Here is a 15,478-nt window from a genome sequence, read left to right on the forward strand (position 1 = left end):
CAATAAAGTAAAAATTCACCCGACTTGTCAATAAATTTTATTTATTTTATTTTATTTTATTTTATTTTTACATTGCTGAAAATCACAATTGAAGACAGCGAAACATTCTCAAACACCCCGGCCAGCAACGCTCACTCCTATCTTTAGAAACGCTCTCCTCAAGTTACTCCGATGAAACATCAGATGCAGTCTGACTCCGCGTCTCGGTTTTTGTCTGATTTATCGGACTTCCAGCTGCAAAGGCTGCGTCGGAGATGGACAAGGGGTCAGCGAGCCACTGATTTGCAACAGCTCCAATCACCAAGGCGCTGGCACTCAACCTTCTTCGGATTGGCCTCTCGCTGCGGAGTAATGAGAGGTGTGATGTGTGAGGGAGGAGTGGGTGAGATAGGGACAGAAGGTCTGAGAGAGACTGAGCCAGAGGAACGTGGATATAGTTTGAGGGGGCCGTGTTTGGAAAGCCGGAGATTGTAGTTAAAGCGATTCTTTTCTTTTGTTTTGTTGTGTGTTTTTTTGTTTGTTTTTTTTTTTTTTGTGCTCCTCCTCAGACTGACGTGCAAGTGCAACACTGAAATTATGTAATTCAGGCACGATTCACCCAACCAAAACAAACCCTCATTACAGACAAAAAGCTTTTCAACAAGATCTGCTTTGGTAGCAAGTATAGCCTTGATGTAAAGGAAAAGTCTAGAATACATAATGAAGGCTCTAACTACAACCCTGTGTTTTTTTTAAGTCCTTGGCATGCAGCACAAAATGTAAATGAAAATGCAGTGTTTGCAAATTTGAAACATGCATCTAACTAAAAGCTGTACAAAACAACACATTAAATGAGAGATATTTTATGAATCTTCATTAGGTTGAGTCTAAATTCAAAGCAAATCGAGACTGAGATGGAGCCAAAAGTGACCATCCAGCTAAGTACTCTACTTTTAAAGAGGCAGTATTATGTGGTTTCCAAGCACATAGTGCCGTTTTTATAACACAATTAAGTAACTATGTTACCTTCAATTGTTATAAAAATGCTATATGTGAAATATGGGTGAAAAGAAATTTGACTTTGAAATTTAACGCCTTGGAATAGGGCCTCTGTCTCTTTAAAAACTAATTCTCTTTTTGAAAATCCGTCTTCAGGAAGTCATCACAACATGACTCTTCTTTTAACCCTTAAAATGTTTTTTTTTTTTTTACCAGCGTTGCTCTGAGAAGAAGCTCGTATAATTAGCTGATGCCCCATTGCGCAATCCGTTTGCTAATTGCTACTGGCTAGTCTGAAGGAGCTGAGTGGGGTAGTCATGGGGAAATTAAAGGATTTCCTAAGCATGCATGAAAGAATCAATATGAATATATTGTAATATAATTTAAAGCTCAAAAAAGTCAATTTTACATAACAGTGATCCTTTAAAAGTTAGAATCTGTTATGAGGATATATTAGGAAACATTTTGTAGGTAACTTGCACATCTGTGATGGCAGTTATTTATTCATAAATGTTTTCATATGAAGGTAAAATAAGACGAGTCAAGGAATTCCTCCCAACTAAAGATTCCACAGTCAACTATTAGTGATCTTTTAATAAAGTAATTAGGAATGTCAGCAATTATCTCATGTGCGTAGAGAATAGATGGTCAACTTTCTGCATAGTCCATAGTTGCATACCTCAAAACTTCATGTATACCTCAGATTATCTTAATAACATTGTGAACATGGAATGTTTTTCAACAGCCAAACAGCTGAATCTAAGTTAGATGCAGCTGTGTAAAGCACCCAGGCTGCATTATTGTGCAAGGCTTCACATTATACTGTGAATATTTCCCCAGTAACAGTGTGTACAATACTCATATTGAAAAGAGCAGCTTGGATTGCAATAAATAGCATCCTATGTGTTATGTCTATGCTTTTTTATGTTAATTTAATATTTAGCATGATATTATTTACCACTATTACCACCTTTGGAAGATTTTCTGCAGTCCTACCTTAGAGCAGTGAACATATGTTGCCTAGAATGAAACTCATCAATCTTTGTCTGGCCTGACTCATCTGTATCAAGTGTGATGTTGCTGCAGAGGGGATTGTTACGTGTGACCGTCTTTCAAGAGACGGGTTCGGCCCCTAAACTCCCCTGAGAGGAGCATTTAATGCTTCATTGTAGCGAAACATCAACGTCTTACCACACAGGCAGCCTAAAATCTTAAACTTAAAGGTATCTAAGGTTACCAGTATAGACTACTTTGCAGAGTTGAAGACAGCCAGGGATTTACAGATGCTGGACGATGTGAAGCAGCAACTGGGAGGTCTTCCCTAGATAGCAACCACCTGTGGCCTGACCGGGTCTTTTGGTCTGATACCCAGCAAGAGGCTTTGTTTGTTTCAGTCACCGCCTTGGGAAGAAGCTGTGTAGAAGCCGTTTGGAGAAAAAGACTGATGTTGTGATATTGCAGCAGAGAATAGACGGCAAGAATGGAGTGCAAAGATTTATCCAGGGAAGATGTGATGTGGGGGTTTTGTTGCAACATCCACCTTAGGGATGACGAGAGACTTTGGCATTAGTGAACAAGCCTTACACTTGGCTGTTAAAGAACTATGGAGAGTGGCTGAAGTACAAAAGGAAGGACTCTACTTGATCTGCTATACAACGTTGAACAAATTTATAGGAGGTTTTAATCGGTAACCTATTGACAACAATAAACAGGTGAGTCTAAACACAGGGGCTGCATTCTTTGAAGGCTGATTAGGTCACATCGATGCAATGAAGGCTCCTCCAAATTTAAGTAAAAAGGGTTAAATATGTAATAAAATTTTAATAAATATGCATTTATTGCACTTCAGTTGTTCCAACCTAATTGAAATGTCCAAATGTTTCATCCTTTTATTCAAGACTTCTCACTTTATTAGCTGAAGTTGTTGGCATGTAGACTGATAAAGACAGGCCATGGTAACAAAGGTCCAGTGAATAAAAAAAAGACACCTGACCTCAGTCTCCATATGTGTACAGATACTGACCACTTTATTTTGCCATTGTGCTTCTCAACAAAGAGACTCTTTAACCTGTCTTTAAACAGTAAATAAATAATTTTTAGCCTGGTGGTGGTGCAATTAAAGCCTGGTGGCCCGCCAGGCTTACAATACACTTGCAGAAACTGCAATAAAGTATTTTTTGATCTTCTCTTTTTACTGTGTCTTTTCTGCTCTGATTAGCCTGCACCAACACCTGCATCCTCCATCAGCTTACAGTAACAGTGATGAACAATAAGCGGCACGAGGTTGAGGCTGCATCAAAGCCGAAGTAAGAAGCATAGAGAGAAAGGGCAGATTGGGAGGTAGATGAAGTGTGTTCAGCTGCCTAGCACCATCAGACACAGCGCGCAGCACAGAGCCCACCCCCAGGCTGTCTCTGTCATTAAACACTCACATACTTTTCCATGGACTGAGAAAGGCACCATTAGCATATGCTCTTAAGTGTGTAATTAGTCTGTCCCCAAGCAGGTTTTAAACTAATGTACACATATCTGCACACCACACACACACACACACACACACACACACACACACACACACACACACACACACACACACACACTCTTATCCAAGACAGCAAAACATTATGCAGTGCCCTTCTTATCTCTCTGTTTAAAATTTAATTTTGGGCCACATTTAAACAAAATTGATTGTTTTATTTCAATTATGCCCTGGCATTAAAGGTGAGCACCGTTTCTCCTCGGCTCTGAGTTTTTAGCTTTTAATGTTTTCAGCGGTTCGAAGCCAAGAGTTGGAACGAAGCGGGAGCGTGCAGGTGGAGGTTCCTCCCCCTAATGTTGGGGCGTAATGGTCCACAGCAGGTAATGCAGTATGGCCAAGCTGGAGCTCATATTGCATAGCTGCAGAAAATGTCACATGGTTTTAGCTTTTATACGTCCCAGCGTGGGGGCTCACCGGTCCTGAATCCCGCTCCTCTAATCGCGGCATGTGTCTTTGTATTTGAAAGGTTCCACTTTCTGTCGAAGTTGACGCATTTTTAGGAGTAAATAAAAGTCATAATCATAGATTCTTTATGTCAACTGACTTTCTCGTGGTAAAATGATGCCGCCTCATTTGACACTAAATGGTAGCTTTTTCTTTCTTTTTCATGCTTCATTCAGTACTGGTTTCTCCTTGTTTCATAGCTCTTGATTACTACGTTTTTCCTACCGTCCCACCAAATTAGAATGTCACTGAGAAGTACATTTGTTTTAATTATTAAATTCTTGTGGTTGTAAATCTGCTGCACTTATTGGCTTTAACAGCATGCAACAGCTCATCTGTTAGATCTGGTTTTTCTTGACAGTACCCCAGAGACTTTCTATTGTGTTTAGCTCGGGGCACTTTGCAAGCCAATCAATCAAAGAAGCTGCGTTTCCATTATAAATGTGTAGAAAACTTTGTTGATATGCCACAAAAAACAAACAAACAAACAAACAAACAAACAAAAATACAATTTACACAAATAAGAAATTCAATCAAATTTAATAATCCTTTAATAAATTTGCCAAAACACTCTCTTCCGATCGTTTTTAGGCTTGTTGGTTATTCAGGAAGTTTATGTTCTTTAGTTTCTGGATGACATGCCTTGTTTTGGGTCGGGGTCCAAAATCTTGTGTGTTGGAACATTAATTTTCCTCTCCTTTGAACTGCACAGAAAAATAGTGAATCAACTAGATCAAATTAGATTGACTTGGAATCTGTCTGATTTGATTGAATTCAGTTTTTATTTTTATTTTTTATTTTTTTAAGATGATGTTGTGAATTGGTGCTACATTGAAAAACTGAATTGAATTAAACTGAATTTGGATGATGAAACATTTTAGATCAAATTTAGATGACAGGATGTTTTATTTAGCAGAGTCTTGGAATCTGCAGTCTTCACGTCTCATTTACTTTGATACAGCGTCTGAATGCGCTGCCTCTCAAAAGCCATCCCACCGTCCTGCTTGATGCTGAGAAAAGCTGCATACCTTTCCTTTGTTTTATCAAATCAAAGCTGCATGCCTGTGCTCAAACGTCTTCCTGTTTCTCATCCAAATGAAAACCTGATTGATAAAAACGTTACTCTTTGCTCATTATAGATATTCAGACATTAGATGTGGCTGTATCTGGTGTCACTGTTTTGTGTCTGCTTAAAAGTGGTTTTTAGATTCAGCAAAATGAATTTTGGATGGGATCTTTGAATTTAAGACAAACTGTGAAAGTCGGATTACAATCAGAATCCAGGAGAACTTTTGTAATATGAAAATCCACGAGAAAAATGATAGAAAATGGTGTAAAGGAATCTTTACAAAGACTGTAATAGTGTCACAAGAGAGTAGAGTTCCATCTTAAAGAACTTATTGATCGCCTGCAGATAAAAGCTTTGCCTTTGGATACTGATATCTGACAATTTGATCAGCAATTTTAAACATGGAAATTTATTTTAAAATAAAACTGATCCATGACTATAATGCCTTTCAAAAGCTTTCATATGCCTTCAACTTTTTCACAGTTTATCATTAAAACCAAAAATGTATTTTATGTGAAAGACTAAGATAAAATGTGGCCTCCATGCACAAACGTGTATGTTTTGAAAACCTGAAATGGCACATGACCTTGAACAAACTATCATCACAATGAAACACAGGGTTTTTAAGATACTACTTTTTGGATGGATTTCCTCACAAAAGACATTTGATGCTAATTACATGGCAAACCTGATATTACGCATGAGCTAGTTTGCATTGGAAAGTGTAGGGAAACATTTATACTCTGGATTAATTGATTGATTTATGACATTTTTATTTAACCAATTGAAGTGTGTCATTTGCTAACCCACTTTACAAATATTTACTAGTTGTTGTTGACCTTAACCAAAAAATTCTGGTGAAACAGATTGATTTTGATGTTGCATTGAGTCATAATGTCAAGACAGTATGAACTTCTCTACAAGAGAATGTCTTTGTCACTTTTATAAGAAATATATACATATTTGTACTTGTATCTAGAAGAACCAAGTTAGAATTATTAAATGAAGTTAAAATAATAATGGGCAAAAAAAACAATTTAATGTAAATGAAGAAAAATATGCTTACGCTACAAAAGCACAAAGACATACCAAGTACTTTTGGTCTACGTTTAGTGCAAATATCTCAATACGACAAAAAGACAACTTACAAGTAACCTTTTAGCATAATGTAGGAACTTGTTTTAGGTCAATAATTCCTTAATATTGATGACAGTGTACTTGTTCCACTGGCATATTATTCCATTTATAACAAAGCATTTTTGTCATGTTAAAGTCTATAGTAGAACTAGTACTAAGGAATTATTGACTTAAGTAAATTGTTGTTTTATTTAAACAACAATTTACATACAATCTAACATTTTTTCTCTTATGGGTCACAGGATTTACAACATTCACAGGGTTGTGATTAGAGCAAAGCAGTTACTGGACTTAAACGCCGTGCTTTCCATCTCACTCTTGGCCTCAACTCAGCAGAGCCGTGAGTGTTAGGAGGCTGATGTTTGGTGCAGTCGGCTCTGACTCGGTCGACTTTTTGGGGAGCCACGAGAGAAGAATCTACATAATTTGAAAATCACATTTTGCCTAGGAGGTGTGGATATATTTCCGAGACGGAAGGTTGAGCCACAGTCTGCTCTGCAGCTGAGAAACTGTGTGAAAGTTGGGAAAACAAGGAACGAACAAAAGAGGCTGGATTTACCGCAGTAAGGTTCACATGAGCAAATTATGTTCTCTATATTTATTTTTTTTCTTTTTGTTGCCTCAAATCCTTTTTCTCCCATCTCTCAGGCTGGTATGTTGTAGTCGAAATTAACCTACGTGTAGAGTTTTAGTTTTTTGTTTTATTTTTCCTTCTCCCGTGCAGCAGGTAAATCTATATTTGCCCGTATCTCCTGCGGAGCTGTGTGATAAGGATTAGGGACAAAGTAAGACACGCTGCCTCGGCAGAGATGGAGCTGTGGATAGCATTGATCTGTGAAACTTAACCCTTGTACCCCCAGCTGCTTTCCGTCTTCATTTTCCCCATTGTTCACTCCTCCCTGCAGCTGTTTACATCCACACTCTCCTCCTCCTTCCTCTCATGCATTTTCCAGAGTAAACACTTTCCTCCCTGACAATCTTCTCCCTCCTTTTTTCCTCCCATGTCTCTCGCTCCTTCTTGTCTTTGCCTCTTCGACCACTCCTCCTGTTTTGGTCTTTCTTCTATCACTGCATATCTCTCTCCTCCTCCTCTCTCTCCTTCTCTCTCTTGCTTTTTTTTTTTTTTTTTTGCCCACCCCTTCCCCATCTCTCTGAAACAGCCCCACCACCCTGTCTGCGAGCTATGTAGGCTACCTCCGTGGAGACCAGCTCTTGTAGCTTTTTTATTCACACTCACCTAACCTCTCCCTCTTTTCTTTCGCAGCATTTTTTTCCCTCCTCCTCTCTATTCACCCCTGATATCCTCTTTTTTTTTTCTTCTTCTTTTTTGTTTTGTTTTTATGTTGATGCCTCCCGCAGTCAGTCAGGACTAGACCACTGCATGCTTTCTTTACCTTCTCATTCCTGCTTATTGCGGTCCAACCATCTTAAGACGTGCTACACATCAGCACCAACAGTTGCTGGTTTTCAGGTAAAGGGAGGCTTTTCCCTCTACATCATGAATTCACATGCAACGTGCCGTTGCAGATGTGCCCTGCCTTTCTAATCACAACTTTCTGTCTCAGGTTTCATCACAGCTTCACATTTTACCATATCTGAGTTACTGTGCCGAGGCATAGGGCAACACTTGTAAATGCACAACTAAATCACTAACAATACCACCAAACCATAGCCATAAGAGTGATTGATTGATTGCTTTATTTCAACAGACTCATGGTCCACATAGACATAAAAAACGAACAAAGACGTGATACACAACAAGGTTATGTTGTGTGTGAATGGATGACTGTTACTCGATTATACTATAAAATTGCACTATGTGCCTAGAAAATACATAATACTGCCTCTTTAAGTGGAGTGTTAATGTGAGGATCTGCTGAACGAGGTTTAACTTCAGTTGTGATGAAAAAGCGGTATATATCAAATGCAGCTTTGAAAGAAATAAGTATTTTTTAGTATTTATTTAATGCCTTGAAATTGGGCCTCTGTCCCTTTAAGAAACTCCTACTCTTTCTGAAGCTCCACCTTCAGGAAGTCATCATAATGTCACTCCTCTACTAACCCCTTAGCAACATTTTTTACCAGCATTTCACTGACAATTAGCTGGTGTAATGAGCTCAGATTAGGTTTATTTTTGATGAGGGAATAACACTGGAACATATCTTTTGCAGACTTTATATTATATTGTACCTTTAATAACGCTAACTTCAAATATCATACAAACTCTATCTTTAAAATCAAAAATATACAAATTTCCTGACCTGGTTAATTATGAAAGACCACAATATTTGCGTAAAATAATAAGCAAGCTCCTTCCAGGAAATAATCTGATCTTCTTCAACCCCTCATTCTCTGTGACGCTACTGCTAGCTTAGCCTGTTGTGAATGCTAATGTTTGTTAGCATAGACATCAATAATGGCAGATAAATGGTTTTCCTGTAACGATAAGTTGTTTCTCCATCATTAGTACAATTTAGTAAAGTACATGAGGTTGATTGACAGCGCTAAGACCCTCGTCTTGGTTCTGATTGGTTGTTTTATTGGTGGAGGAGCTCAGTCTTTTCACAGATTATCTGTCTCACAACATACTGTCACAACATGATGATTACAACAAATCTTTAAGAAACATATTCTTTATAAAAGTTTCACACTGCAGATATAGACATGTTTCCTGTTGTTTTCATTTGCTTTCATGTCCAAAATAAATCAACACATCAAATCAAATGTTTCCCCTGTTGCACTCATGAATGCTCACTGATCTGCCTTTTCTTTATCGTTGTTGTTTTGCTACAGGTGGGTCCAGATCGCCTGCCCACGCCTCTCCATCGACTGGGGAACAGCCTTCTCCAAACCCCTGCTGTCTCCGTATGAGGTAAACTCCTTTCTGCCAGTCACTGTTGCCCCCAAACTCCCCCCCCAAAAAAACCCCACACACACACGTACAGGCCTTCCTAACAGCGCACAGAGCCTTTTACAGATTGGCATCTTGAGGCTTTTTATCAAAGTACAGGAGACAAGTTACAGTGGCGTTTCTAAAAGGACAGTGAATTTATGTGGCTCTCAACAAGGGCTGTTGATGCTCGAGATGGAGTGTCACTCTCATTCCATCCTCGCCACACCATGAAGCACGACATGTGAAAACGCTACGAGTAGAGGACTAGCCCCCCCTGCTGGCCCTGGGGATAAACAGTCCCACCCCTCATCCAGCTGTCTTTGTTTTTTTTTCGAAGAAGAAGAAAAAGAGGAGGAAGAGAGAACAATCGGACATCGGAGAGAGGGTTAGTTTGCCGCAGCTGGCAAATGAACAAATGAAAACACTTTTGTTTTTTTTGTTTTTTTCATTGTTTTGCATCTAATTACTACTTTGAAGCAGGATTTCTCTCATGGATGGGCCACTGATTTCTTTGCGAAATTACTGTAGGGCAAATTGCTCTCTTGAATAGAAATAGCTTCTGTTTAATTCCAACTATGCACCTTGTTGAAGCACTTCCACTTGAGAGCAAAGCTGTCTAGAATGAGAATAGCATTTCCATTTAAAAAAAAAAAAAAAAAGATTGTTTTGGGTGGGGCCTTTTTCTCTCCCCTTTATAATTACGCACAAGAAAATGTGAAACTCGCCCCCATTGTAAATGAGCTAAGCACTAATTTGGCCATCGCTCTCCCCGGCAGCCGTTAGTCTGCGCATTGAAATAATTTGTATCTGAACGGTTGTGATGGGACTCAACTCAGCCTCGTCTCATAACCATGAGCGTACCAGGTAGGCTGACGCTGTGGCGTTTAGGATGAAGATGAAGAGGAATGAGACGGGGAGGGTGTAGGGAGCACGGTGAAGGGTGTGTGGTGGTGGGAGGGGGACTACACAGCATTTATTTTCAGTGCTTCTCATGTTATATTTATAGTCAATAAGACACACTTGGCTCTCCTGTCAGAGCAGAGATTAGTGAGGGATGCTAGCTTCCATGGAGAGGAAGATCTCGGTGTGAAAGAGGTAAAAGGAGGAGAGCAGCAGCTAATCGGTGGAGTAAATGAGAGACTGATGGTGCAGAGGGAGAGGAAAGGTGAAGAAGGAAATGAAGAGAATGCTGATATTTGTCACATTTGTTCTGCTAACAGAATAATCTTTCAAGACTCTTTTTTTTTTTTAACCCTGCATTTACCTGGTTTGTGTCAGGTGGGGCAAATTGATAGAATATATTTAACTACAAAAAAGATTGTAGTACTTTGAAAACTAATCTTAGATATTTTTTCTTGGTGTTCTGTGTGTCCACACATAGATTATCCTTAAGCCAAAGTATCAAAACACTGTTCATATACCTTAACACTTGTGTGGTCTTAGCCCGGTAAATGTCAGAGTTGGACATCAGGGAAGGCGGGGGTCAGGGGTTATCCTGTCAGATCGTCAGTTCCCAAAATCACACCAAATAAAAACCTAGACTCGTCATATAGCAGGAAGTCTTATCAGATAAATTGTAGCTAAAGTATGTGATAAACCAACAAGTAGCAGGGTGGGTATTCATTGTATCATTTATCAGTTATTGTGATAAATTTCTTATCATGATAAGAATTTTCATTCATCATTGCTACAATAAATTCTAATCATTGATGTCTTAAACTCCTCAAAACTATCAGGTTTACTGTTTTCTCCTCTGTTTGCTCAAACAGTAAATATCAATCAATTTGAAGATGAGACTAAATGCAGTTAGTGTGTGCAGTTTAGCAACACAAATCTCACTTCATCCCGTGACCAGTGTCCCAAAAAAGTTTTTTTTTTTTTTTTTTTGGTTTTCAAGAACAATATTTATGTTTTTGAGGGTCTGATTTTTGTGCCTTCCAGTCACAGCCAGACAGTTATTTACAAAAGCAGTAATAAATAGTTCTTATCTTCACTTTTATTGTTTTTGCAATAGTAGCAAAAATTATCATAAAACTTTAAGTTTGTATCGCCCACCCCTTCTAAACGAGAATGGATTTTTTATTTATTTTTTTTTCTGTGGGATGGAAAGTGATGCTGGAAATAAAAAGCACAAACAGATCTAAAAACATATTACTGGTACTTTTAGTGTCATTCTCTCTAGAAATGTTATGCAAATACTGTAGCAAAGAAAAAGCCCCTCCATATGTTATATTTATATGCACAAGCATCAGCTAGTTCTTCATAATTTCATAGCCAAAGTTAATAATTTTCAAAGATTTTCAAAGAGCCACCTGTGGCTCCGGAGCCGCAGGTTGTAGACTGATATAAACAGACACCATTATTTAATCAAGTAGAACTAATTTTAATCTAGTGAACCACTCTTTGACAATTGAATTGCAATTCAGTTAATTGTTTGCATCCCTATATGCAAATCTGGCAAAGACAAACCACTCGAAAATGTAAAGCTTTAATCTTTTAGTTCTATAAAGTATCAACTCTGAGGGGCTGAATACAAGGGGAAGCCACATTTTCTAACATTTTTATTTGTAAAAAAGAAAAGAAAAAGCCCAAAAACTTCACAATAATAATAAATCATGTCATTTTGACTCATTACACAAAATCCAAACCAAATCCATCCCATTTGTGTTTACGGTAATCTCAGAAAAACGGCGTGAAAGTCTTTTACACAACTCACTGCAATCAATTTGGATGAAGTAACGAGTGGAACATTAAGACGTGTGTTCTGCATTCATGTGTTCAGCCTCTCAGCTGCTCTTTCCTGCATTCATAATTAATATTCACTGTCACTTCTCGTCCATATGGAGCAGGTCTGCACTTCCAGCGTGTCGTGTTGCAGTCCTGCTCGTGCGATTGTTCTCCTCTAACAGCTGTTATGTCACACGGCGCAGCTGCATGGAGATAACACGACAACTCTACGTGTTACCCAAGCTTAGTATCAACAGCACCCGTCCTGCCCGGATGCTCAGACTGTGGCATCTTCTCACTGTTCTGCAAAGTGTGGTTGGAAGCGAGAGGCTGAGGATGCTTCTTTGAGGGGTTTTATTATTTTATTCCTACTTCTCCTCAGGCGGCTGTTGCTCTGCAGGAAGTAGGCTGGGAGGAAGTGTATCCCATGGACTTCTATTCCAATCAGAGCTTGGGGCCGTGGGCGCCCAACCACCCTGAAAACCAGCCGGCTCGGCCCGCTCGGAGACACGCCCAGGTGAGCACGGCTCGGAGATAACAGGAGGGAAAAAAATGAATAAATAAATAAAAAAAAACCAGGATGCTAAAGATGGTTGCTGGGTCTAAATTGATGTCGCCACACTGACACCCAGTGGCCCAGCGGCGGCACAACACCAGCAGGAGAAAACATCCCGTAAAGGTGTGGTTTTAACCTTGACCTTCATGTAGTTCCTAGGTTTTTCTGCTGTTAAGATTCAATTGGAACGAAGCTCTGTTAATCTACCCCACAGTGGCCATAATGCCTAATATTCCCACTAATCTGTCTGAGGTAGGTACTGTCACTGTTCCAAGTGTTAATGCTGTCCCACTGCCTGCCTGCAGAAACAAGGCACCGAGCCAGCCCTCCCCGCCAAGACTTGCGAGCAGAGTCAGGGCGCCCCCTGCGGATGTGAAGAGGGAATGACAGCCTCGTGATCGCTGCCGTCTGATTCATCTCATGCCTGCCTCTTTTTACAGAGAGAAAGAGGTCAGAGGGGAGGGAGGAGGGGACGGGGAGGTGGAGCGGATCTGACGAGAAGCAAAGAGAGAAGAGTTTTTATCCTCATTAGCAGGATTAGCAGCAAGATCTAATCCCTAATCACATCCCAGCAGATCAAACAAACTCACATTTTGACTGTATGCTTTATTTTTTTTTTTGAAGTGAGGTTTTTTTTTTTCTCATAACGGAGGTGTTTATTTGCTTCAAATCTACCTGCAATGCACCCCCCATTCCCCTCCTCACCTTTTCTTCAGCACAGACATTTGTGACAGAGAGAAAGAACCGAGAGCCGACCTTGAGCGGCTCCGTATGGAATAGAAGTCTGTTGACGTGGGCGTCTTCAATCAAACGCGGCCCGTTTTGTCAGAAAGCGCTGTAATTTGCCTGACATTTCCCGAGCCACTCAGACGTTTTCTGTGTGTGTTTTTTTTTTTTTTTTTTTTGTGTTGAGGGAGTTCTGCGGACTTACGGGCGGAAAAATACGTCGTCTGGCTCGCTTTGCCCACTCCCATTTTCAGAACAATAAATCAGAAATCGGACCCTGTCAGGTTGTTCTGAAATGCAGCGCGCCTGTTTACAAAGCCAAGAGCTGCAAGTTCCTAGATGAGAGCCGAAGCTAGTCACGACTGCTCTCCATCCTCATTATTTATTGATGTTGGACCCTGTCGATAAATAAATAAAAAAAAAAAGAAGAAAATGAAAAAAAAAAAAACAACCCCACTATATTGCTGTTTTCGCTGCAGCAGTAACTGATTGACAGTAGCCGGCTGCGGCCTCAGAGGAAGAAGTTGTGAAACTTCCCTTACATCACTGGCTTCTGTCTCGGTTGTATAGAGTTGTCTTTTGGGGTTTATGCAGCCACAGCTACTAGCAGGCTTCTCTTGTCATATTCATCATCTGTTCTCCTCGGCAACAAAAAGTCAGCGTGATGCAGTTCTCCCGCCAGTTATCAATATTTTTCATGATGCTCATCCCACCGCTAGTGGCAGATATTTTAAAGCGCTTTGTACTCCCCATCGCAGACTCTGTGATCCTCAGTGGAGGGGTCAGGAATAAATTATTGACCAGCAGAGCTCTCTCTCTCTCATTTTTTTTTCTCTCTTAGCTGATGTTTTATTTATTTTTTACATATTCTGTCAGGAAAAAGGAGTGAGGATTTTTTTTTAAATAAATCCTCTTTCCTCCCCCACATAAAGTGCGCTGCTTTTAATCTGAAGTTGAAATCAATAAAATATAAACTGATTTCTAAATATAGCTTTTGTGAAGCAAAAGTGTCTCGAGTGTCATTTAAAGGTCAAGTTTACTTATTTTACTTTTATGAACATTTGGAATTTGTGCGACTTCTAGCTGCTTTTAACACCCTTTTTCATGTGGATTTTGTTCATGAGCAAAGGGATTGAAACAAACAGTTTAGAGTTATTAGTTTTTCATTTATCTCGTCCCTCAGTGATATTAAACAGCAGGAGTGAAAATCTGCCGGAATGCAATTGTTGGATGCATCTGTTCCTCGCATGGTTTCATCATGTGACACTTATAAATATTAGATTTAATGTTTTGTACATATTTAGTTATAAATTAGTTATTTCCCTTGAGCTTTTTCACATTTTGTTTTATTACAATACATGTCTACAAGAACGTATTGGGGCGACATTGTTGGTAAAATTAAAAAAAATAGTACATTTCTTCCAAACACTCAAAAATTTTGAGATTAATTTAAATTTTTCTGGAAAAAGTTGTACATTTCTAAGTTTGAAAAGTCAAAAATTGTCTGGAAAAAACTTTGAGAATAATCTCAGGCATTTTTGACTTTTGAAACGTAGATATTTTCAACTTCAGATTCAAGTTTTTTGAGTTTGTTTTTTTTTTTTTTAGCAGATTTTTGTTTTACTTTTCCATCTCGAAAGTGTCTTTGTTTTTTCTAGAAATTTTCTGAGTAAAATCAAGATTCCTTGAGATTTTCTGGTGGAAATGTACATCTTTTTTCCCTGCAGTGGCCTTAACATGCCGTCGTATATGTCAGACCAACACAAAGTAGCTCATATTTGTGAAGTGAAGTGGTTTTCAAAAGGTCTTACAAATAAAAATCTGATAAGTAAAGTTTATCTGTATAAAATGTGTATGATTTACTTCAAAGAATCCAGACTTCTAGCTGTAAATGTGTCCCATCTGTGTCTAATTTAATCCAGCTGTGCTGTGAAGGCCTCAGAGGTTTATTAGAGAACAAAAAGCATCATTAAAGACGAGGAACACGCCCTCAAGGTTCAGAATAAAGCTGTGGTGGAGTCTACAGTAGAGTTAGGTTCATAAAGCAATATTCCAGGCTTTGAACTTCTCACAGAGCACTGAGACTTTGTTTTAGGATCATGTTCAACCTGTCATTCCACATTACACTGTAAAACAGTTTGAAAACCTTTTCCACCTGATCCAAGTTATCAATTAATGATTTGATCTAAAGTTGATTGAGCTTATCAGTCAGCTAACAACCCAGATAGCAAAAGATGTTAATTCAATGTTGAGTTATGATCAAAAAGATTGTTTTTTTTTTTTTTTGTTTGTTTTTTTTTCCTTTTGTTAAGGTCGATGACTGATGGTGGATCAAACATCAATCATCCAATTCTAGTTAGTTGACCAATGTTGAAAACTTGTCTTTTGAATCGGCTGACAAAAAAAAAA

General features: G+C 39.0%; 1 protein-coding gene across 2 annotated transcripts in view; it reads left to right on the plus strand.

The window, feature by feature from the left end:
- The window catches only part of dph1 (diphthamide biosynthesis 1), a 60,615-nt gene extending 46,560 nt beyond the window's left edge, over positions 1-14,055 (plus strand). For both annotated transcript variants that reach the window (XM_015018733.1, XM_015018734.1), the window contains 3 exons: positions 8,961-9,039; positions 12,170-12,304; positions 12,649-14,055. In XM_015018733.1, the coding sequence (XP_014874219.1) occupies positions 8,961-9,039; positions 12,170-12,304; positions 12,649-12,741 (307 nt within the window). In that variant the 3' untranslated portion in view covers positions 12,742-14,055. The remainder of the gene's footprint in view (positions 1-8,960; positions 9,040-12,169; positions 12,305-12,648) is intronic.
- The last annotated feature ends 1,423 nt before the right edge of the window (positions 14,056-15,478 follow it).

This window comes from Poecilia latipinna, unplaced genomic scaffold, assembly GCF_001443285.1.
Source record: "Poecilia latipinna isolate Pla-1442-1.1 unplaced genomic scaffold, P_latipinna-1.0 Scaffold2315, whole genome shotgun sequence".
In the NCBI taxonomy this organism is placed as follows: Eukaryota; Metazoa; Chordata; class Actinopteri; order Cyprinodontiformes; family Poeciliidae; genus Poecilia; species Poecilia latipinna.